Source organism: Bombus pyrosoma, linkage group LG3 (genome assembly GCF_014825855.1).
Source record: "Bombus pyrosoma isolate SC7728 linkage group LG3, ASM1482585v1, whole genome shotgun sequence".
NCBI lineage: Eukaryota > Metazoa > Arthropoda > Insecta > Hymenoptera > Apidae > Bombus > Bombus pyrosoma.
The window spans coordinates 15,748,286-15,770,172 of record NC_057772.1 but is presented as its reverse complement, the minus strand read 5'-3'; the positions used below and the strand labels follow the sequence as shown (position 1 = coordinate 15,770,172).

Here is a 21,887-nt window from a genome sequence, read left to right as displayed (position 1 = left end):
GCGCTAAGACGGCGCGTAAACGATGAACGACCTCTCGTGGAAAACCGTGCAACAAACGACAAGACTGCTTTGCGTCCGAGCAGCGTTCGAAGTTGCTATCACGCACGAAGAAAATGACGTTTTTACTTTTTCAAAAAAAAATATGGTTGCAAATATATAACGCCAAGCGAATCGAAAAGGCTTTCTCTGGGCTCGTTCTTGCGTTGTACTTTTCTCGATGCGAAAGCGATCGCTATCGATTTTAGTATAATCTCTAAACATATTAATAGTATAAATCGTTGCGACGAGCAATGTAGTCTTAAAGAAAACAAAAAGATCTCGCTCTAAGTAATAGGTGCATTTTATATGTTTCTCGATGGATTATTAGAAGAATCACCTAGGAAGGGAAGGAGGATTAGAAGGTGGAGTGATCGAAAGCGAAAGTTAAGCGAGGATAGTGAAAGAAGAGTGTGTCACGAAAGCGCAGCTCAGGGAAATAAAATAACCAAGATAAGAGTGGCGGTGGACGCGGTGACGGGAATGGCCACGAGTACGAAGGAACGATTGCAGAACGTTTTATGATCGACACAGTCTCCCTTAGTCTGGTTTGAAATCGACACGCGATCGGAGTCCTCAGGAGGAGCACCAGCGTAAAGCGGTGACAATCGGTCACGAACAGAATCGCAGTACGGTCGTTTCATTGTAAAATGTAAGATTTTCAACAGGTGACGAAAATAGACGTTTCAAAGCATGACCAGGATTGGTAGACCAAGGCTAGTTGAGATTCGATTTTCCTTGGAGAACGCGGAGGACAACTAGTGGACCGCGCAACTAGCCATAGCTCACCCTTGATGAATAATCGAGACGAAGACCATATGAAATCCTATACAATTTGGTTTATGGTAAGCGTTTGTTTAATTTGACGTATTTGATGGGGCGGGACGGGGCAGATCCTTTGTTCAGAAACTTTTATGATTACGGATTAAAAATGAATAAAAACAAATAAATTTCTCATTCTAAACACTCATTTTGATTGATTTAGTACTACTAGCTCTAACTCATATTGGCCAAGTAAGAGGTTAGGCAAAGGAAGAAGATCGATCACGCAACTTTGAGATACGCAACCGACAAAACGTTGTTATGCGCGAGGATGAAAGTAATTTACGTAAAACGGGAAAAAAGAACAGAATCTATACATAACCTAACTGCGCTGTTCATTGGGCTGGCTCAATTAATCGGATAGATAGAAATCCTGGAAAATTTGGGCGACGTTCTAGTTCTAGAGTAAATTCGAACAATAGGCGATGAATCGGCACTGGTCGGTAGCGATCGGTATTAACCGGTGAGAGACGAAACTCTCGTTGACACAGTCCATCACGACGGTGTCAAGGTAACGGTCGTAGGAAGCACGTAGCGAGAGACTGTGCCGTCGTCGCGTCGCTTCCTCGTTGTTCACCTCGTCGTTGCTGTCGTCTTTCCGTCGTCTTCGTGTTCACTATCGTCAAACGTTCCATATTGTCTCGACTGACCAGGGTTCGCTTGAATTTTCATCGTGATACGACGCAAAAATTGCGCCGGGTAATCAAGGTTCGTATGTTGGAACAGTTGATCCATTTGGATAACGAGTAAACGAGTCTTTATTTGTTTAAATGGCTAGGTTCGGTAAATGTTCGAATTACGATCTGTGATCGGCCCTATCATTGTATTCTTCTTTCGAGTTTCTTTCGAGTTTGATCGATTATAACGATTTTAATTATTACATGGACTTACATTCCGCTCATCTCGTGACCGTGTAAAATTAGTAGAATTGCGTTGAGGTTACGCGAAGGACAGGAGGTGAAACTCAAAGGAAGCAAATATCTATCGAGGTTGAAGCAAAATGTCAAATGGAGGAAGGACGAGAAAGAATTTGGAACGCGATAGGGGGTGAATGGATGGATGGCGGCAAATTTGATCGAGGGCGTCCCGATCGGAAATTCGACGGTATCAGCAGGTATAGTTTCAGTGTCGGGTGGATTAAGTTTAGGGTATCGTCCGGCGATCGAATGCATTGTTTTCGTCAGGGTAATCGACGAGGCATGAGTCACGTAGGTACACGCGACATGTCGCGCGTTGGCGAAAACAATTTTTTGCAGACATTCGTTGGCACAGGTGTGTTGGAGCGAGAAGAGAACACCGACGAGAGAAAGGTAGATGACAGAGGTAGTCTCGCGAACCGCGTCGGCGGAGGGGGGAGAGGGATAAGAAAAACCACGCGTCGAGTGAATCGTCAGCCGGGCAATTACCGGTTCCGATTGGTTGGTTTGTCGAGCCTCTTCCACGAAATTCAGCTCGAATTCCAAGAAATCGGCCGGTGGCGCTACGCTCACCGGAATCCCTTAAGCTATTTACGCGAACGGTGTGGGCAACAAGCGTCCTATAGTCGTTGGTCCTGGACGGTGGCGGTAGCGTACAACCCACGCATACGGAACGAAATACGGAACACGGAAGAAAGAAAAGGAAGACGACGCGCCGATTCGAACGGGGTTAGAGATATAGAAACAAACGATCAAGGAGAAAGTGAAATGGCGGGAAAATATAGAAAGAGAAAATAAGGGGACTGGCATGGCGTATAGCGCGGTCGAGATCATTGCGCTCCTCAATTTCGTGCGCGTCATTGACGCGACACGCTCGTCGAATTCACGATCGATATCATCGCGTTTCCTCGGCGAAATGGGCCGACACCGCATCGCCATTATTCTCAGATTTCCCGAAATTTCGCGTTTTCGCTGCCCTCGTTTCGGATGCCTTTATCCTTGACTCGTGCGTTGTGCCGTCCGCAGTCGAGTGAATATGTAAATCGTTCCGTTTTGTATTTGTTTCTACAGGAAGGATTGATCGAGTTGGAACGGTGAAGAGTGGTTATCGAAGAATCTGGACAAGATGAGACCCGACGAGGTGATACAAAACGAGAGAAAAGCGACGGAGACGATGTCCGAGACGTCGGAGGGCACAATGACGACCAGCGTCTCTGGTAAATCGGGCTTCGAGAGTCGCCAAGAGTTGTTCGACATTGCGGCTGTACTTGGCATTGGCAATCCAGACGACCTGCTGCAAGAAAGATTTCGCGTTGATCGCCGAAAGTTGGAACAGATGCTTCTAGGTGAGTGGTCAGAGTCATTCGATTTCTCATCTTTTTTCTTTTTCTCTCTCTTTTTCCTTCTTATTCGATATGCGAGTTTACGATTCTCGAAAGCTACATATCGCGCGATTTAAATAGATTATCTGTTTGTAAACGGAATTAGAGAGACTGTCAAATGGTAATTGGTCACGATTAGAAGTACCAGGATCGTAACGTTTATTTTGATTGAGACGCTCTACATACATATATAGATATTTACGCCTGTGCTGAAATCGAGCGAATCACGTAAATATCAGCGATAAGTTTATCCGTTTGGCTGACGAACCGAATCAAATCGGTGTCAAAGTCGGAATTGACGTCCAAGCTGTGCCCGCTGATTTCGCCCTTAATTAATATCTCCAAGCATTTCAGTGTCTTTTTACGTACGATCCATCCTCGAAGATGGAATGTATCGAAAAAGAAAAAGAACAAACGGACGAGAGTTCGTTGTACCCTGACCGTACATTTTTCTTTGTTTACAGGTGATAATGACGCACCCAAGCTAGCGGACACGTTTTTTCATAACGTAAGTTGCGTTACGTCCTTCATGTCGATATCTCGATCGGTCGATCCGGTAATCAAACTCGTTTTCCGCGCGCTATATTATCTTACCCTAATTTTTTCTGGAACTTACGCAGTGTACTTTTTGTTTTCTTTGAGTACTGTTCGTCAACGAATTGAACAGAACACTGTGCCGATCACCGATCAACGATCACCGATAAAAGATTTTTCGTTCATGCGACATCAGCAACCTATGACCTATGTCATACGAAGAATGTGTAAAAATATATACATGCAACGCGTAACACGTATCGTATTTCTGACAATGTAATCGTATAAGACATTGTCCATTTTAATTTAAAATACATAATACAATTCGCGTGGACGGAAGGTCAGCCTTAAATTTGTTGTCATCGTCATTGTTGCGGACTCGGACTACGTCTTCGGTGCGTCTCGCTGTGACTCGTTGCTCGAAATGTTCGATGGCATCGACAACTAGTCGCCCCGTCGCTGCTCCCATTTTTGACATTAACTCTGTGTTAACTTGAGATTAAACCTATCGTGCAACGTTTGAATCACCGCATTGTTTTCGTTCGCGATCTTACTCGATTTTTGAGGATTTTTATATCGGAACGCGTATTTATTCGAGTCTTTTCTCGAGAAAAACGAATGTAGGGTACGCAAGACGGGTAAGAGCCGTGGAAAGAACGATGGCGCAAAACGTCACGGATTTCGCGAGCAGCGCTCGTAGCGCAGAGTGCTGCGACCTTGCGATTATACGAAACCGAACGGAGCTATTTCTGTACAGTTTTCTTTGATGCTGTTGCTGGAGCGGCAAATAATTGTTGTTCTATCGAGTCATCGCTCGGTGTTTTGGCTTCGAGTCGAAAGTTTTCTCTTTTCTACTCGCCGATCTTTCGAATTCACCTTTCGCGGGTCATTAACGTTTGCGTCCCACTTGGAGTCAAGCTTGCATCTGGAAGGCGTATCCGAGAACGAAAGACATATGACATGTTCCTCTCTCCTCGGTAAAAGCGATGGTCGTGAGATAATAGATGATACGTTTGTCGCGTAGAGCGTAGTGCACCTGCGAATAGTTGGAACAACGATAAACGCGTGTTGTGTAGGACGCATAGACGAGTGCAGGGAACGCAAAACGTTTGCCATCGTGTTCGAAGGCAACGCTCGCGCTTATCCTTATCGTTGACACGTTGCGTAAAAGGGGCCCTGGAAATACACCGCCCGATTATTTATAGACCGGCATTACTCGACTCGCCGCTACACACTCAATCTCGCTCCTCCGAAGCTTTACGTCAAAACATTTTTTCGTGTTGGTGCTGTCGGGTTTGCTGAATTATCTGTTCTCGTCTCTTTTCGTTTTCAAATCTCCCTATGAATCTAAAACGGTTTTACCTCTGTCGATCGGGTTGCCATTCAAACTTTTACGACGGTGCCTGCTCGCAAAATGTATCCGATGCGCTTCCAGGTAACCCTGCTCGGAGGAGATTCACGCGTTCCATCGAACGACCGACCGTGAAACTTTCCGGCCGTGTTACTTCCACGTATGTATTTCTCACGTCGAGTCTCGCTTAGTTTCGTTTCACTCACACTAGCTCACACTGGTTCATTCGAATCTGATTGCGTGTTCACGTTTGCATTCGCTTTTGCGCATCGTTAGATTTTGTCGATTGTTGTCGGCAGAGATGCGCGTCTGTCATCTATTAATAGGATTTCGCGTGTAACGTAATCAATGAACCGAACATCAAAGAAGTGGAGAACAGATCTGCAGGTAGTAGCCGCCCGAAAACGGAGTCAAAGTTTCGTAGGTGAATCGTACGGATGAATCGTGCAGAAAACTACCTGTTCTTGTATTCGGCTCTTTAAATCGTCGCGGGAGAGAGAGAAGAAAGGAGAGGGCAATGGAAACAGGCGGAAACGGGTGAGATGTTCTGGTGCATGGTTGGAGTATAGTCGCGATCGGGTCGCGTTACTTCGTTTCTGTTCTGTCGTTTCTCCGCCGAGGCAATAGTGGAGGGAGTACGGAACTCCGGAGGAACGGAGACGGCTAGAGTCGCGACGACGACGAGTGGGAGGTGGTTCACCGAGCCGTCCCGTTACATTATATGCTGTTAGTCAGTCAGTCGTGCCAGTGATCCGGACGCGGTAGAAGCGAGAGACGACGTGGCCGTTCCGAACATCGTTCTTCCAACCAGACAGCCGGTCACGTTGAAAAGCGCAGCGAGTTTCGTCGGCATCGTTTTTGTCATTTTCCTGGTTGCAGTTTCGTTCGCAAGCTGCCTCAACTAAAATTCCAAGTTCGATTCGTGCACAAACGTAGCTACCGCGTTACCGATAACGCGTTCGGATCGGGTGTACGAATCGCATGTGAAAAGTGTATGTGAACGTTGGCTCGATTAACCGGCAGCCGATCCAGAGAACGAGCCGAGCCCCCGATCGAATCTGCATCGAATTTCAAGATCGGCGACGATTCTGACGAAAAAAGAAACTCGTGGGAGGATTTTGGAGAAATTTTAGGAGGAAAAGATCGAAATAAAAATCATCGATGGTCGATGGTCGTTGATGTGTCGGCTCATCAATCGCGCGTATCGGGTAGCCGCGATGAAGTGAACGGATAACGCGGCGCGGCGCGGCGTGGCGCGGCGGGACGTTTCGCGGCTCTCGACAGTCGTGGCAGTGAAAGTACGTCACCCGGAGCTGTCTCCGCTCATTCGAGATTCTTTCTACTCCGCTCTCGATCCGAACGGGTTTTCTCGTCGCCGAAGAGATCGCACAACGATCATGCCCCTGGTGTAACATTTCGAACAACCATACGAACAGTGACTGTGATATAAGTGCCGGAACCGTAGCTCTTCGTTCCTCCGAGTTCGTTCCGTCTCTTTCTTTTTCTCTGCTGCTGATTCATCGACGACGATTCATCGACTTGCCAAATCGAACTACGAAGTAATCAGGATCGATACCGATCGAGATACCATCACCACCCGACAACGATGACCGTGGTAATTTTCGATACCGGATAGTATTTGCAATTTTCTTCGACGACTTCGCGATTCTCTGATAGTATGTGTGCGTGCGTGGCGGCAAGCGCGAACGCTCGAAACAGTTGATTGCGATTAAATGCAATTTTTTGATGTATTACAGATTATGGAGGAAACAAACACCTTCGTTACGTGGCCGTCTCGTCTAAAGATCGGAGCAAAGTCGAAGAAAGGTAAGTGCGCGCCTGCGCGACTTTGCACGTACTTTGAAGCACGTCCGCCGATCGCAGTTGCATTCAGACGATCGAAAACTTAGATCGAAATTTTCGACACGTGTCGCAAATGGCAAATATTTTGTTAAAAACGAGCCGATAGAAAATATGGGAGTGTGGTGCGAGAGCCAAACACCCGGAAACGATACGTGAGCTAACGACGCTATGCGGTGCGACGTGACACGACCTAAGTAAGTAGGTTCGACGACACTGCCGACCTTGAAGGGTCGGCGGATCCACCGATCGTTTCCTGATTTGCTTCGGCTTCTCCTTCTCTTCGGTTCGATCGTGTCTACTGTTTATCGTTTACCGACCGAACCTTATTACATATACACGGCATGCGATTACGCGAGTAGTTGCGTTGCCTTGGCTCGACAGCTGACGCTGGCTGTTATCGTGTATTTTCTTACGTCTATTTGCAGCTCGTGTATGCGAACTCTCGCGTTGCACGTTCTTCCACAGCGCCGCATGTTCGCCGTACTTTCGCGTTCTGATCAAACGAGAGCTCGTAGTCTACGACTTGCGAGCACTGACGATCTTGTTCCGCCTAGCGGACAGTCGTGCTTCTATTTACAACCTAGAAGCTAGAAACTAAGAATTTGTGGAGCTCGTTGCCGGCTCCAACGGTGACGGCTTCGATTCGTCGCGATTACGCGACTCGTTCCTGAACGTAGCCTCGATAATTAGAGCGCACCCATTAATCGAAAGTGATTACGAAACGACTCGTGTGCTTGCTCTGGCGCAGCAGTGCATGTCGGCGAAGTAAAACGCGTTTCCCAGTGCGTGTCGAACGCATCGAAATAGCTAGACGAAATTCGTCCGATGAACGGAAACGTTTTACGTTTCGATCGTCCGCTCGTTCGCACGTACCTCTCCCTCACGTACCTCTCGCCATGGAAACTTTTCGGTGATTCATCCCTTCCTCGTGACCTGAACAGCTGTTTACTGTCCCTTCTCCTCCGAAACTGCTTTGCCACCGAAGGAACCTATTGTGCATGATAAATCGCGTAATCCGGTATAAATAGTCTTACCTCCTACCGATTTTCTACCTCCACTACGATGAACTTTGCCGCCCCTGGACAACGTTTCTTTCATTGCCAGAACGTAACGACCGTCACTTTTTCAGAGCTTCGAACGTTGCTGTGTAAAACGACGTCATTCTTTTCCAAAGAACTGGGAAATCAGTTTTTCTAATTCAGTCGGGTATCGTACGCGTGTACGTACATCGGTTTACAACGCGGAGGTAGTGACACTCGATGATGGAGCTACACATTCTACTTTCGAGTCTTTAAAAGGTCGAGTGCGAGGTCAATCGTATCCGTATTCGTATTCGTATCCATGCTTGTATCCGTATCCGCATCCGCATCCGCATTCGCATTCGCATTCGTATTTCCTACAGCCAAATGTGAAATAATGTAAGGATTTCTTCGCCGCGAATTTTTCCATTGATAAGCATACTTACGTATACATGTCGCGGTTGTTCTTGAGAGAAGTTTATCGTGAAGTCTCGTCCAGATTAAACAACTTGTCCTTTCAACTTTCTATCCTTTTTGTTATAAGTAGAATGTGAATGTTTATGCATTTTTGCATGCATCTTTATTCATTTAAAGATGTAAAAACGTAAATAATACATAAAAAAATATATATATATATAAAATATCCAAGGTTGTGAACGTTCGTAACAATGTTTAGTGTGCGATTCTTTAATTGAATTCGTCATATTTAAAATTTAAAAACGTTTGCACAAACATCCACGATCCACCTATTAGAAAAATCATCATGTCGCTTGAATTCGAGTGACTCGATTGATATGAATAACCAATCGAGAAATCAATGACGGCAACGTGGAACGTCGACGAATATTTTTCTACGAAACAAAAGTCTTTTATTCTTTCTTGAGCTTCGATCCATTTTCAGCGATAATCGCACGTGTCGTTGATCGATAATATCGTGAATAACAAGTGGTTGTGTATCTGAGCCGCGAGAATTAGCAAATTTGCGTTTGAGTCTCACTGTGACGTAGCGAATGAAGTCTAATTTAATTTCGGTCAGCCTGTTAACTGGAAAAGGTTAAAGTCGGAGGAAGAGTTGACAAAATAGAAAGGTTGCGAAAGTCGGCTCGCGATACGCGTGACGAGATTTATCGTCGATTGCATAGAAACGATACGTTGGTCGTTGAGATAACTCGATTACCACGAAATGTTTGGTCGTTCACCTAACGTGCCGAACGACTTTAAATCCCGATCCTTTTCCTTTTTCTTTCGAAAGAGCGTTCTCCTTGAGCGAAACAGGTAGAGTAGAAGTAGAAGTTTACGCACAAACAAAAACTAGCGCGCGATTTATCGGTGTTAGGTTACGTAACGCACGAAGGACTATATCGGCGAAAATGGTCACTGTTGCTTGTATCTCGATAATCGATCGCTTGTTCGGTTGCTTCTCGCGAAACGAGCGAATCGACGACCGCGATCTAGCGTCCAGCGTTATCTTTGCCTTTGCTGTGCAGCTAGGAGACCACGCGCGACGGAGATTCGCGAAGGTCGCCCGCGCGGTCGTTCGCGATCTATTTCTGGGTCACCGTTTCGATTCGGCCCGAGTTTTCTCCTCTTAGCAACCGGCTTGGTCCTCGCCATCTTCTCTGTATCCTCGCTATTTTTATGCGAATTCACCGGCGAGTATCGATTTTTTCGGAAAACTCTGTTTGCACGGAATCCAGCCTCTGCAATCGGACGAAGTGCAACAAGGAAACGAACGAATTACGCCACGAGAAACGATCCCTTCCATGAGACCAATTACGAAATACTCCTTACGCCTCGGTCGCGTTTGCTCTTTGCGCTTCGCTCTCTTTACTCGTGCATTCGTCTCTGTCTGTATTTAGAGAGAAAAAGAGAGGAATTCGATCGAACTAAACTGTCGGTTCGATTCGATCATCGGTGAACGATTGTTGCGTACAAAGTACGTATTTCTGAACGTCGTGTCTGTGTCATAGTCTTCGAATTCGATGTGTTCCATACCCAGGAAGAAAATCATATTCGAAGAAGCGGCGCTCAGAGAATATTAAAAGCCTCTTGGTAATCGATGACTCGGTGCCAGTTCGGTGCCGCTGTAGAGCTCAGCCGGTTCTGGTAGCTCGGTCGATGCATAAGAGCTGCTCACCGATCGCGATCCCTCGTAACCCGCAACTCGAAGGGGGGATTGTGTTATATAGTCGATATTGTCGCATTGTTATATAGTAATTCGTTTCTTTTACAGATCCGCATATAAAGGTCGCGGGTCGACCCGATGACGTACGAGCCGCAAAGGAAAAAATAATGGAAATTCTAGACACGAGGGTAAGCAGCATTTTTCCACTGTTTTCATCGTAGTCGTTTCGTTTCGTTGGTTTCGTGAACTATTCGCGGACGAGTCGGTCGTCGAGGGTATCATCGAGCGAACAACGGAAAAGAGAGATAAAAGCGTGCGATCTTGCGACTGGTGTCACGGGCGATTTGCTGCTGTTTACCGATACATTACGTCATTCGTGAGCTGCGAGATTAGCGGTGACCTCGTCGATCGAAATTCGACTTTCAGCGGCATAGAACCGATCGAATCCGCGTGCCGTACAAACATTTCTTCACTCTTATCACAGATAATCCATCGAATGATAAAAAGCTCGCGCGTTGCGCGCAGCGAGACCTCTATAACGACACGGCGTGATTTAACGTAACTCGATGCAACGGCTCGGTGTATTCGATCATACTGGACGATGGAAACGTTCGACGTTGCTCGCGCGCGAATTGTACATTTCTTACCGGTCCAAACGATCGGGCGCGGCGAATGTGCGCAAGCAACGATCTCCTTCGTTTTCCTTTCAATGCGCTTTCTCAAAAAAGTCGAATTAACGCTGCACCATTCCGTTTGCATGAAACTGTCGTACAGTCGAGGCAGCCAGTTTTATTTTTCCATTTCGCATCGTGAAACTTTCGCCGACTTGTATCAATATCTTTGGCAGTCTGGCTGTTTTTCTCGTTAATCGTTGGTCGCAAGGTACTACGGAATCGTTAGAAAGAAAGGGATGTAACCGCAACGCATAGGAAGAAGGTATTCTATTTATACAGACAGACGGTGCCCCGCGAATTCCTCGTCGAGAAAGCGAGACGTCATGCGAACCAGTCTCGCTCGCGTTAACCGACCGGCCGAATCGGCCGCCTTGTATTTCCTTGCCACGTACCGTTATCTCCAACTCCAACGTAACACAGTCCTCCACCGGCCGTGCAAACTGCTCTTTCCTTCTCGCTCACCGTCTCCCACTCATTTTCTGCCTCCCACTTCGATACACACTCCCTCATCCACTCTCTGCACCACATCTCACCACATGATATCGTAATGTGCCGTATCGTACCGTACCGCATCGACTTTGCTCGATTCCGATCGTTTCGAATAGCTTCCAACGAAACGAAGAGTAGACGGAATTTCTCGGACATCTGCGTATGTACTTACACAAACCTGTTGCTCTGACGATCGAACGCCGTAAATGTCGCACGATTTCATAAGTAACAACCTCGTCGTAGCTGTTCCTCGTTGGAACGTGAGATACGCTGCGAAATCACGCGAATTTAGCACGATCGAAGTAAATAAGAGGCAAGTAGCAATTTTCCAGAATGCGTAGGGAGCGTTCACCTTTACGCTAGTCGTAACCTGAACGAATTCGAATCGCGTAGCCTTTTACATAATATTTGATAGACGATCGGACGATCGGGATCGCGTGCATATTGCGTCGAGTACAAAATTCAACACATCGCGTTACGTGAACAGTTTAGCGGTTTCCTAACGTCGTGGGCGATGCGTAATTTTCCATTAGTCTCTACGTTGCTCGATGCCGCTCTTTATCAAAATTTATCTTTCCCGTCGCGCTATCCGCAGTTTCGGCCGACTTCGTCGTTGAACCGTGCTCGCGCTTCGCTCCGATACACGCCGCGTCGATCGATCTCGCGATCTTCGCACGCAACGTTGGCGTTAAACGCCTGCTACGCCAGTAACGGGAACCTCGAAAACATCGACGACGATCTTTCGTTTCGATTGCAGCAAAGCAACAGAGTAACTATGAAGTTGGACGTTAGTTACACGGACCATTCGCACATCATTGGAAAGGGTGGACTAACGATTAAACGGGTGATGGAGGAAACTGGATGCCACATCCATTTTCCAGACAGTAATCGAAGTAATCATCAGGAGAAGAGCAACCAGGTGTCGATTGCGGGAGAAATGGAGGGAGTCGAACGTGCCCGTGCTCGTGTCAGGGTAAGTCGAGAGAATCATCTCGGTCGTGTCTGACAGATCTCGATATACCTTTTCTTCCGGTTTAATGTGCGTTATACCTATCGATCGGTTTGTCTTTGCAGAATCTTACGCCTCTGATCTTCTCGTTCGAGTTACCAATCATGAGTGCGTCGCAAACAGTGCCCGATTCCACTTCGCCGTACGTAGTTAAAATTCAAGAAAAATACAACGTTCAAGTGATGTTTCGTACCAGACCAAAATTGCATGCTACGTTGGTAGTTGTCAAAGGTTGCGAATGGGAGGTATCTCAAGTGAAAGAAGCGACCGTGCTTCTAATTCACTATATGTGCCAAAACTTAGCTGTAAGTACGATCGTCCCCTCGTTCTGTTATCGCCATTGCAAGATCCGATTTATTCGAATCTCATTCCTCATCCGACTAGAGTCAAATACAAGTACAAATGTCGATGGAGATTTCGCCGCAACATCACAGCATCGTATTGGGAAAGCAGAGCAGTAACTTGAAGATGATCATGCAACGCACAGGCACTCAAATAATGTTCCCAGATGCCGGAGATCCGAACATTCCTAGCTTAAAGAAGAGCAACGTTACGATCACAGGTGGCATCCACAACGTTTACTTGGCTCGACAACAGCTAGTGGTAGGTCATGTTGTTCACGTGATTCGATTTTCTTTTCGCCAATCGGTGAACCGTTTATCTGTTCGGTTATATTTTTTTCCTTATACTGACTTGTCTCTTTTTCTCAACGCACTCCCTGCCTCTCTTCCTCTTCCGTACATGCAAAATACACATATATCATACCGTTAACATCGGTCCGATAACGTCATTTCTGTTTGTGAATTCGGTTTACGATGACGTAAAATGATATCTTGTAAAAGCAGAGGAAATTTTCCTTTAGGGTTCCCTGCCTTTGGTCCTAATGTTCGACTTACCTGAAGACTCGATGTCTTCGGTAGATAGCGAGAACGTTTCCCAACTAATGCAGTCGTTGGACGTGTTCATAAACGTGAGGCACAAGCCGAAGCAGAGTACGCTTTCCGTGATCATCAAAGGAATCGAACGAAACGCCAGCAATATTTACGAAGCGAGGAAACAGCTTTTAGGCCTGGACGAACCCAGAGTGCACGCCGAGATACCGGCTACCTATCACATTCCAAACGCTGGTAATATTTTCCAAGGAAACTCTACTGGCAATGGCTCCAGTGAGTATGATTCGATTGATTTCACTGACTATCGCGTTCAGCGATACGCTTTCTAACGATTCGTCAAGTCGATGAAATGTTAATGATTAATCGATCGTGGAAATATGATTCGTAGGTCCCAGTAGTTTAGTCAGCAGTCTATCGGACAATTTGTCGAGCATATTAACGGTGAACACACAGAATTCTCCATACTGCGTATCGCCTGTTCCTCATTCGCCAAATCCGATGGCCTTGTCACCTCATTGGGGTCATTTACCACCATTACCGTCCATCTTTTCGCCACTGCCGCTTCATCACTCTTATCCATATCCACACCTTAATCACCTGTTGACGACGCAGCACGTAATGCATAACAACGCGATGCCTCCTCATTCACATGGACTGCAAAATCACGGCTTTGCCGGTATCGGACAACTTCATTCGAACGGGCCTGTAGGCTTCCACAGTACTCACGGATTGAACGGTAACTCGTTAGTGGAAAGCAAGGAAGGTAGCGGTGAGTTTTATCATTTTTCTTATTTTCTCACATTCGATATATATTTTTAAGTATGATTGCTTTTACGATCCGCTATGTTCTTTCCATCAAAAATATTTTCTCTTATTTTTGTTTAACCGCAGCTTATTCGTCGTTGAGCAGCGTTTCCAGTTCTCTATCTAGTCCAGCTATCAGTCCGCGTAACATATCTCCGGTCAATCCTATCGAGAGTAGTCATAATATAGGTGAGTGTTCGGCAAACGCCCCCCTTGAAATTGACAGGAGATTATCATTCTGGACTGGATTTTTTCGTTCGACAGATTTATCCAGCATGTTGTCCGATCTTACGGTACCCGATCGTCGTGCGCCAGGCTGTGAGAAGAAATCGCTGGAAATGGCTGTGCAACAGAATCTCGTTCCCTTCGATTACGAACAGAAAAAGATACTAGCGGCGAAAGTGATTCAAGGGAAACCAAGTAACAGCGATTATCGTGTTCCTACTTCCGCTTGGTCCGGCTACGGACTCAGTCAATCCATTCCTCCCATAAATACGGGCGACATAAAGAAGGTAAGCGTATCTCTTTTAACCAAAGTGTCATCATTAGGTGTCGATACAAATCGGTGAGTCGAGAACGATATTGGCAAGTTCCTTTTAGCCGCAGGAATCTACCACCTCCCATCCATCTGATTTATGGAAGGAACCAACGACGCCGGTATTCAGCAGAGAGATTGACTTTGGAATCGGATCCGGTAAAGACCGTGTTGGACAGATCGGCTTAAGTTCCAACTACATGGAGCATACGCCTACTTCGCATTTGAACAAAATCACATCCCACCGGTACGACGACTTAACCAGCATGTTGGTTAGCGTTGGATTGGAAAAGTATATTCGTAAGTAAAATTATTATTTGTTGAATTTTTGGGTCCTGTAACTTTTGGCTTTTGCTCGTTAATCGTTACTCGGCCTCGACGCTAGACATACGCACGGAAACGTGAGATTTCCTGTAAGCGTTAAATGCATAGATCTGACGTGATTGTGGCGGCTAAAAATCGCTTACAATAATAATACAACGTCGCGTTTTAACGCTAACGTTCAATGCTTATGGTAAATCCCATCTTCGTCTTGCTTGCTCACCTGCTCGCTCACATCGTCCTATACGTTGCTTATTTTCTGTTTGCTAGGCCTGTTCACATCTCACGAAGTGGACATGGCTACATTTCCATCTCTGACGGAAAAAGATCTATGCGAAATCGGGATAACCGCTTGGGGTGCAAGGCGTAAAATAATGTTATTAATCGCTGGTACGTAAACGGCTATCTCATTGGTAGCGATTTCGTACGTCAATCAATTTTAATACTCACCCGAACATCTGTACGTTTTCAGAAATGAACAAACGTACTAGTCCATTCTGTGGTAGCGCTGCTCCTGGTGCGGAACGTAAAACGACCACGTCGTCGACCTCGTCGTCGATGGAGAAATGCAATCTGGATACCAAATGGTAGTAGGGACGAAACATGTCACGAGTCTCGCAAAATTCGTGAGAACGAATACAAAGAATTTAGACAGGACCGCGTCGTACTTAAAATTAGCCTCGCGTTCGCACGCAGACTCGATTACGTTTCAAGATGCTCGAACGAGAATTGAAATCGAGATCGAAATCAAATCACGCGAGCCCTTTCGCCGACTCGACAGTAGGATCAAGTTATAATTAGTATGTTAATTTGCGATTCTAGGCACCGAAAGAATAGGCGGATGATTCTTTTTGTGGTCAAGGACCGTTTGCTTTTTTTTTTTATTTTTTTCCCTGCAGTCCTCGATTCACGCGGTCGAAAGGTGCCTTAGGTTAAGAAACTCGTTACTACTTTCGTTTCGTTAGCTTTTTTTTTATGTTGCTAATGGTCTTTCTATCGTGGTCGCGCGATATTCGACGAATCGATATGGTTTTCATATTATTTTGTACGGAGCGCGAAGCACGATGCTCCGGGAGTCGTAGTGTCGTTCGACACGTTGTATCATATATGTTTTTGTGTAACGGTGAAGAGTTCGTAATAGGACTGAACGATAGGCGTATACAGTATCTATAAATTAACGATAACGGTTCAATTAGTATAGCAAAGTGCGGAAAAACGAGGCTTAGAAGCTCGATATGCGCGATGGGCGTAGGATATCCCGTACGTTCGGCGACCTGTCGCTTTAGGGAAGTTAAAATATTTAATCTCGACTAAGCTCGAAACTCGGCAGAAACGTAGAACCTAAGCTGGCAACCGAGACGAAAATGCGAACTCACGTAAAGATAAAGCGAAAAGAAAGGCACACGGTCATGTTTCTCTCGGTTTTCGCGAGTTTCGGATTTTCTCGCAGCAGCCGCGTTTTCGGGTTTTACAATGTAATAAAGTATTTATTATTCACTCGCGAAAGACGTCGAACGTACAAATGCGAATGATTTTTCCACGAAGCGAATCGAAGGGGGTGATTGAACGTTCAAGGGTATTTCGAGTTATGTCTCTTTCACCGTATTACGATCGATCGTTTTACAGGAGAAACGACTTTCTCCAACTACCCTTGAAGCTATAATTTGAGTCTATACTCAGCTAACGTGCAATACCTGCCGAACGATTCTGCAGCTAAATTATTTCCAATAATCGGTCGTCGTACGAGTGCATCGTGATTCCTCTTCTTTTCTTCATTTTCTTTTCTGTCTCAACATCCGTGTACGTGATAAACATACGGGGAACGAGAATATTTTTGTTAAAACAAGCTGCACGTTGTGGTCCGTTTACACAGTAGTCGTTTTACGAAAGTAAGATACTCGTGTTCTACGTAAATTATTAATATTTTAAATCTTTTTTTTTTCTTTTTTTCTGAGTATACTCGTATATGGATGAAATGAAAGCGTTCGGCAACGAGCTCATGCTCTGCTCGCTACGATCGACAATATTTAAAAGATGTAAACACCTTCAAATATCAATTTATCGCGATTTAAGTGATCGATCGATTTGTCGCTGCGACTAGCGATATAAATTATTGTTTATCGCGTGTCAAGAAAAATATTCGGAATATCGCCTCGATGAAACTTATCGAGAATACCTAACGAGTCGAACGATTTTATCGTTAATAGTTCTTGACTAAGTCTTTTGTGAAATCTTTTTAAGCATAAATTATTGTTGTTTGGTGCGGCAAAATCGCATGCTTGAAAATGATCGAAATGTTAGAGAAGGAATACATGCTATGTGTACTTTATGCGTACGAATGTATGCGCGCGCGTATGTGTGTGATGTAACAAGACTGTACCCGATCGTCCCTGTTACTCGTGTTTGTGTCGAACATTAACCGTTTTCTTTGATAAAATTCGATTCGAATTTGATTTTCTTCGTCCGATCATTACACCGGTCGGATAACAAAAATCGTGTACCTATCCCATGCTTTCGTATCGGAGAATTATCGTTCTTGTTTTCGCGGTAGAGATGGGACGTCGCAGAACGATTTTGTCGTAACGACCATTGTTGTTTCCGAGGAAAAGCTTGATCGATGACCGCAAGATTCCTTTTACCGCGAATCCACTCGTGTCCTTTCTATTATATGTATTTTCACGCTGCTCGAGATACTTACACGATCGATTGATGCTCGACGATTCTTTTTTTTTTAGAGAGATGCGTTACGCTGTTCTTCGATGTTCCTATCTAGAAAATATAGGTATATGTATATATGTATATACACATGAACACACATACGTACGTACGTATGTGCATGTAGCTATGTGCATCAGCTGATATTGCGGGATTTAGCAGATCAATTAGTTGCTAAAACGATTAGAATTAAAAGGAAGAAAAGAAGAAGGAAGGTAAAAAAGAAACGATGATAGGTAAGGAAGCGACAACGAAGCATTCGATACCTAGCCTTCGAACATCACGGTACAGGTCGTATCGTTCGTCTTATTTCCTGTCTTCTTCCTGACACGTTGCATACGGCAAATTTCTTGACGCATATTTCTCTTTCTCTTTCTCTCCTCCTCGATCTATCTGATACGCAAAAACTAAAAACCCTTTCTCGCTAACGAATTTTATTTCTTTTCTATTTGCATGCAAAGAAAGAAAGAATAACGAAACGAAACACGGATACAAGATTCGCGAAGGAGAAGAGAAATTGAGAGACGAACATACAGTAACAATCCAGCGAGATCATTCGACTGACCAAACATGCCTTTCTGGAGCATGTTTCCACGCGCAGTGTAATAATAGTATCGATATAATACGATGCGTATTCCGAAAGACGCTTCGTTTGTAAAAACGTGAGTACCTATCATGATGGCAGTTTAATCGTGCGCCGTAAAACGTTTCTGAGAATCGATGAAATACGATCCGGGTGAATCATATTTTCGGAGACTAACGAATAAAATGAAATATACCATGTTCCGCCTTGTTTCGAAACGTTAGGTGTTTTAATCTTGTCTACTTTGCTGATGCGATCTTGCCAAGTTTCTTCCGCCAAGTGAAAAGAGTGACGTGCCCTATCAACATTTTTACTACGATTAACGGATTCAGTACTACAGCGGGATACGGTTGTTAATTACACCTACGTATATATACGTCAGGTGATCGTACAAGGTACAGTCATGGCACGTCTTTTTAAGTCTTCGAGCAATTTTTGTCAACGAATATCAATGGAATCGTTGGAACGGCTGGTGCGATCGCACGCTCGCACAACTTACCTATTACTGTAGAGAATAAGCAAACATTCCAATCAAGATCAGAGCGCAACCGAATCGAGATATCGAAGAAACCGAGTGGACGAAAAGAATTCAAACGTGTTCATCCGAATGTTAGCAGGTAATGAATGGACGTGCCCGCCCATCGTGCAAGTAAAACGACTTAATGAATAAACCAACGACCAATCTATGTAAAGCATATTGCCGCGAATATACGAAACGGAAAGCATTTTACGATAAAGCGGCATGATATTTTTATACGGTAATCCAGTTATTCCGATAAGCAAGGAGTATATCATATACTAGATCCATCATCGTTTCGTTTCGAAGGAAACACCGAATAAATCGTAACGTTGTATGAAAGCAGATAGAGAAAATTTTGTATTGGTATTTTTAATAAAAAAGAAAAAATAAAACACAATGCATGTACAATCGTATGTATAAATATAAATATATGTATATATATATGTATATATATATATATATATCTGTATGTACAAAATGTTTGTTTATTGGTAAAAGACGGAGAACGTTAAAATGCCGTGCTCGACATTTCTCGTTTGCTCGAGGTCGAGGAACTGGCTTCGTACGTTCTCATACTAGTAGCGTAGAGTCGCGTGCTACACTCGGGACACTGAAACTCGACCATCACGGTGAAGTGAGCGTTCAAACAGTAGTAGCAAAAAATATGCTGACAGCCCGCGTGTACCGGTAGAATTGGTGTATTGGTGCAATAGGCGCACTTGGTAGACAAGTTCATGGTCGGAAATATGCGTTGTAAGTCGACGGCCTTTGACCGCGTGAATAGCTTCTTCATCGTGTGCTTTAAGTAATGGAAATTGACCATGGGCAAGCTGGTAGTAAACAATTCCATCAAACCGTGCCATAGCAGTTCTCTGGTCATGTACGAGTAGCCGATGTTTCTCGGTTTGTGAACAGTTGTGGAAGAACTCGCGATTCCGAGTATATATTCGACGATACGAGGCTGTGTCCCACGATGCAAAAAGATCAACAAGTTTATAAACTCGCAGAGCTTCAAGACGTTCGCGACACGATCGAGTAAAATGGTGAAACGACGATTCGCGCCACTATCGACGAGTTTATCTCGTACATACGCCGGGCCGATCGTTGAAAGCATGTAGAGAATGGACTTTGCGCTTGTAATGTTTTCGTAATGCAAATTGAGCAGTTGTTGACCAAATGTCGATTTTCCGTGGCGCAGCGAGAAATTCCATATGAAAAATTTGAGGAGCGCGTCGATCTCGGGCTGCCATCGATCGATCTTCTCTATCTGTTGATACTTGCCGATTTCCCTGGCTTGATTCCTAAGCACTTTGTAGATTTCTTCGTCTAACTGCACCGCATCAATCTGATTGATTCGAGAGACGTAAGGTGATGTCGGCATCTCCAGAGGTGATTGGTCGTAGGTTTCGGCAAGACAGAGGGAACGAGACGAGTCCGAACGCGGCGCGCCGCGCGACGGAATGGCGCAAGGTCGTGGTCGACGGTCGATCGAGGAAGCGATTATTTTGGTCGTGGCGCGATCGCGTAGCCGCGCGCGCGCGCGCGTTCACAGAGCAAAGTGGGCGAACGAGTCGATCAGCACGGGCCAGTCGTGTCGAACGTTTTGTTAGGTCGGCGATCACAGAGATTCCGAGGTTTCTCGAAAAAGATACGATACAAGCACGAGTGAACGCGAACGCTAATGCGAACACAAATGCGAGCTGAAGAATCGTGTTCGAACGATATCAAAAGATACGAGAATTGCGTATCGTAGGACAAACTGGTGCTGTGTGCGCGAAGAAGAAATGAGTCGCCGCATACGATAGAAAGCGAGGTTAGGAAAAGTAGGCGACGGTGGCGTTGTCGAAGCGGCGCAACACGACGGGACGCGAGGAAAAACGACCCGACACGATTGGTGACGACTCACGACGACGCGGCACGACCAACCCATCGGGTCCATCCGGTCGCCTGACAACGTCCTCTGTTGGAAAAGCGAAGGAGGTAGCGCGACGCGCAGCTTCGATTTCGAATCTCTGGTTTCCCGCAGTGAAGGAATCGCGGTTGTGGGGGGCGCGCACGCGACTGCCCTCTGTTAGCGGCCTCTCGGAAATCACGTGGAAAAAGGAGCGGACCGAAGTGAATTCTAGTCGCGGACGGTGGTGTGCTTCGCAGCGCGGAGCCTCGAGAGAAAGCGAGAAAGAGAGGAAAAGAAAAAGAGGAGGGAAAGAGAAGAGAGAAAAGAAAAGAAAGGAGAGGTGTCGGTGCGGTGTCGGTGTCGGTGTCGGTGTCGGTGTCGGTGTCGGTGTCGGTGCACGGGAGAGTCGGTCGTTGTCAGCCGGTGGTGATCGAAGGGTTCGCGTATTCGCGAGTAACGGCCGAGCGGTTTGAGGTTAACTCGAGGGACAGCTCGAAGCGAGCGCGACCTAACTCGAGTCTCTCGAGCCCGCGTCCTATCGCGTTTTGGGCTCCATGTTGCCGCTAGTGGAATGACGTCATCGAGTGTTGGTGCTTCGAGAGTGAGCTCCTTCCTCGCCCGTCCTATGAAAGTTACCCGATCATGTTTTCGTGATAAATTCTAAGGTTTTCTAGTGCGGCAGACGGTGAACTCGGTGAACTCGCAGCGATTAGCGGCGGTCGCCGATTGGCACTAGTGTGCTTGACTGCCACGCATTCACCAGCAGAGGTGAGTATTTCCAATTATTATATAATGTCCGGTTTTTTCGCTTTCACTCGTCGTCACTCTGCAACTCATCACCTTCCCTCGAACCATCGATTCGTCAACTGACAGGTTAACCTCCGATCCGACCCTCCGATCTCTTCGGGCTCGTTCTCCCTTCCGCTCCCTTTCTCCCTCCTCTTTTTCCCTCCTTCTCCCTTTTATTCTCTCTCCCCCTCCTCTCTCTCGTTCGCTCGCTCGCTCTTTCGCTCGCACGCACGCACGCACGCACTCACTCATATACACGCACGCACGCACCCACACACACACACATACACACGCGCGCGCAAAGCACAAGCGCGCGAGCGCGTTCGGTTTTCCTTGCTGTACATCGCGATTCAGCTCTCGCGTTTTCCCTGATTTCTGTCTTCCATGTTCGTTCCTCTCCTCGTTGTCGTTTAGAGGGAAGAAGCCAAATTAATTCGGTAAACCGTAACCTCTTATGGTGTTCCCGTTACGAGCACATTGCCTTAAAGCGCATTAGTAGCACAGTTGCACGCGTTATTTTCGTGTTGGCCACTTGTTTGCAACCACCGATCGCAACATCGAACATAATGCAACGCGACGCGACGTGACGATGTTCGTTCCGCCCCGGATCGT

At 45.8% G+C, this 21,887-nt stretch overlaps 2 protein-coding genes across 13 annotated transcripts; one reads left to right on the top strand and one right to left on the bottom strand.

Annotated features, from left to right (window-relative positions):
* Positions 1-95: 95 nt before the first annotated feature.
* On the top strand, positions 96-19,000 carry LOC122565876 (protein bicaudal C homolog 1-B). 12 transcript variants are annotated; one of them, XM_043722334.1, is made up of 15 exons: positions 96-881; positions 2,847-3,121; positions 3,622-3,665; positions 6,800-6,869; positions 10,158-10,237; positions 11,970-12,185; positions 12,287-12,526; positions 12,606-12,824; positions 13,084-13,387; positions 13,503-13,883; positions 14,006-14,107; positions 14,183-14,430; positions 14,519-14,753; positions 15,045-15,164; positions 15,247-19,000. In XM_043722334.1, the coding sequence occupies exons 2-15, from the start codon at positions 2,902-2,904 to the stop codon at positions 15,363-15,365; spliced, it is 2,598 nt and encodes an 865-aa protein (XP_043578269.1). In that variant the 5' UTR covers positions 96-881; positions 2,847-2,901; the 3' UTR covers positions 15,366-19,000. The 12 variants fall into 12 exon arrangements, 11 of the variants coding, with proteins under 11 accessions (XP_043578269.1, XP_043578270.1, XP_043578271.1 ...); XR_006316305.1 differs by lacking the exon at positions 96-881 and having other exon boundaries at positions 1,041-3,121; positions 15,247-18,151; positions 18,297-19,000; XM_043722333.1 differs by lacking the exon at positions 96-881 and adding an exon at positions 1,552-1,566.
* A 100-nt stretch (positions 19,001-19,100) lies between these two features.
* LOC122565881 (peroxisome biogenesis factor 2) lies at positions 19,101-21,250 on the bottom strand. The gene has a single exon (XM_043722361.1). The coding sequence runs from the start codon at positions 19,971-19,973 to the stop codon at positions 19,101-19,103; it is 873 nt and encodes a 290-aa protein (XP_043578296.1). The 5' UTR covers positions 19,974-21,250.
* Positions 21,251-21,887: the final 637 nt, after the last annotated feature.

What these genes read in the sequence shown, in the direction of transcription:
- LOC122565876 (XM_043722334.1), top strand. Translation starts at nt 2,902, where the DNA reads ATGAGACCCGACGAGGTGATACAAAACGAGAGAAAAGCGACGGAGACG. An exon ending in GGAAAGCAAGGAAGGTAGCG is followed by an intron (nt 13,884 to 14,005) that starts GTGAGTTTTATC and finishes GTTTAACCGCAG; the next exon opens with CTTATTCGTCGTTGAGCAGC. An exon ending in ATACGGGCGACATAAAGAAG is followed by an intron (nt 14,431 to 14,518) that starts GTAAGCGTATCT and finishes AGTTCCTTTTAG; the next exon opens with CCGCAGGAATCTACCACCTC.
- LOC122565881 (XM_043722361.1), bottom strand. Translation starts at nt 19,973, where the DNA reads ATGCCGACATCACCTTACGTCTCTCGAATCAATCAGATTGATGCGGTG.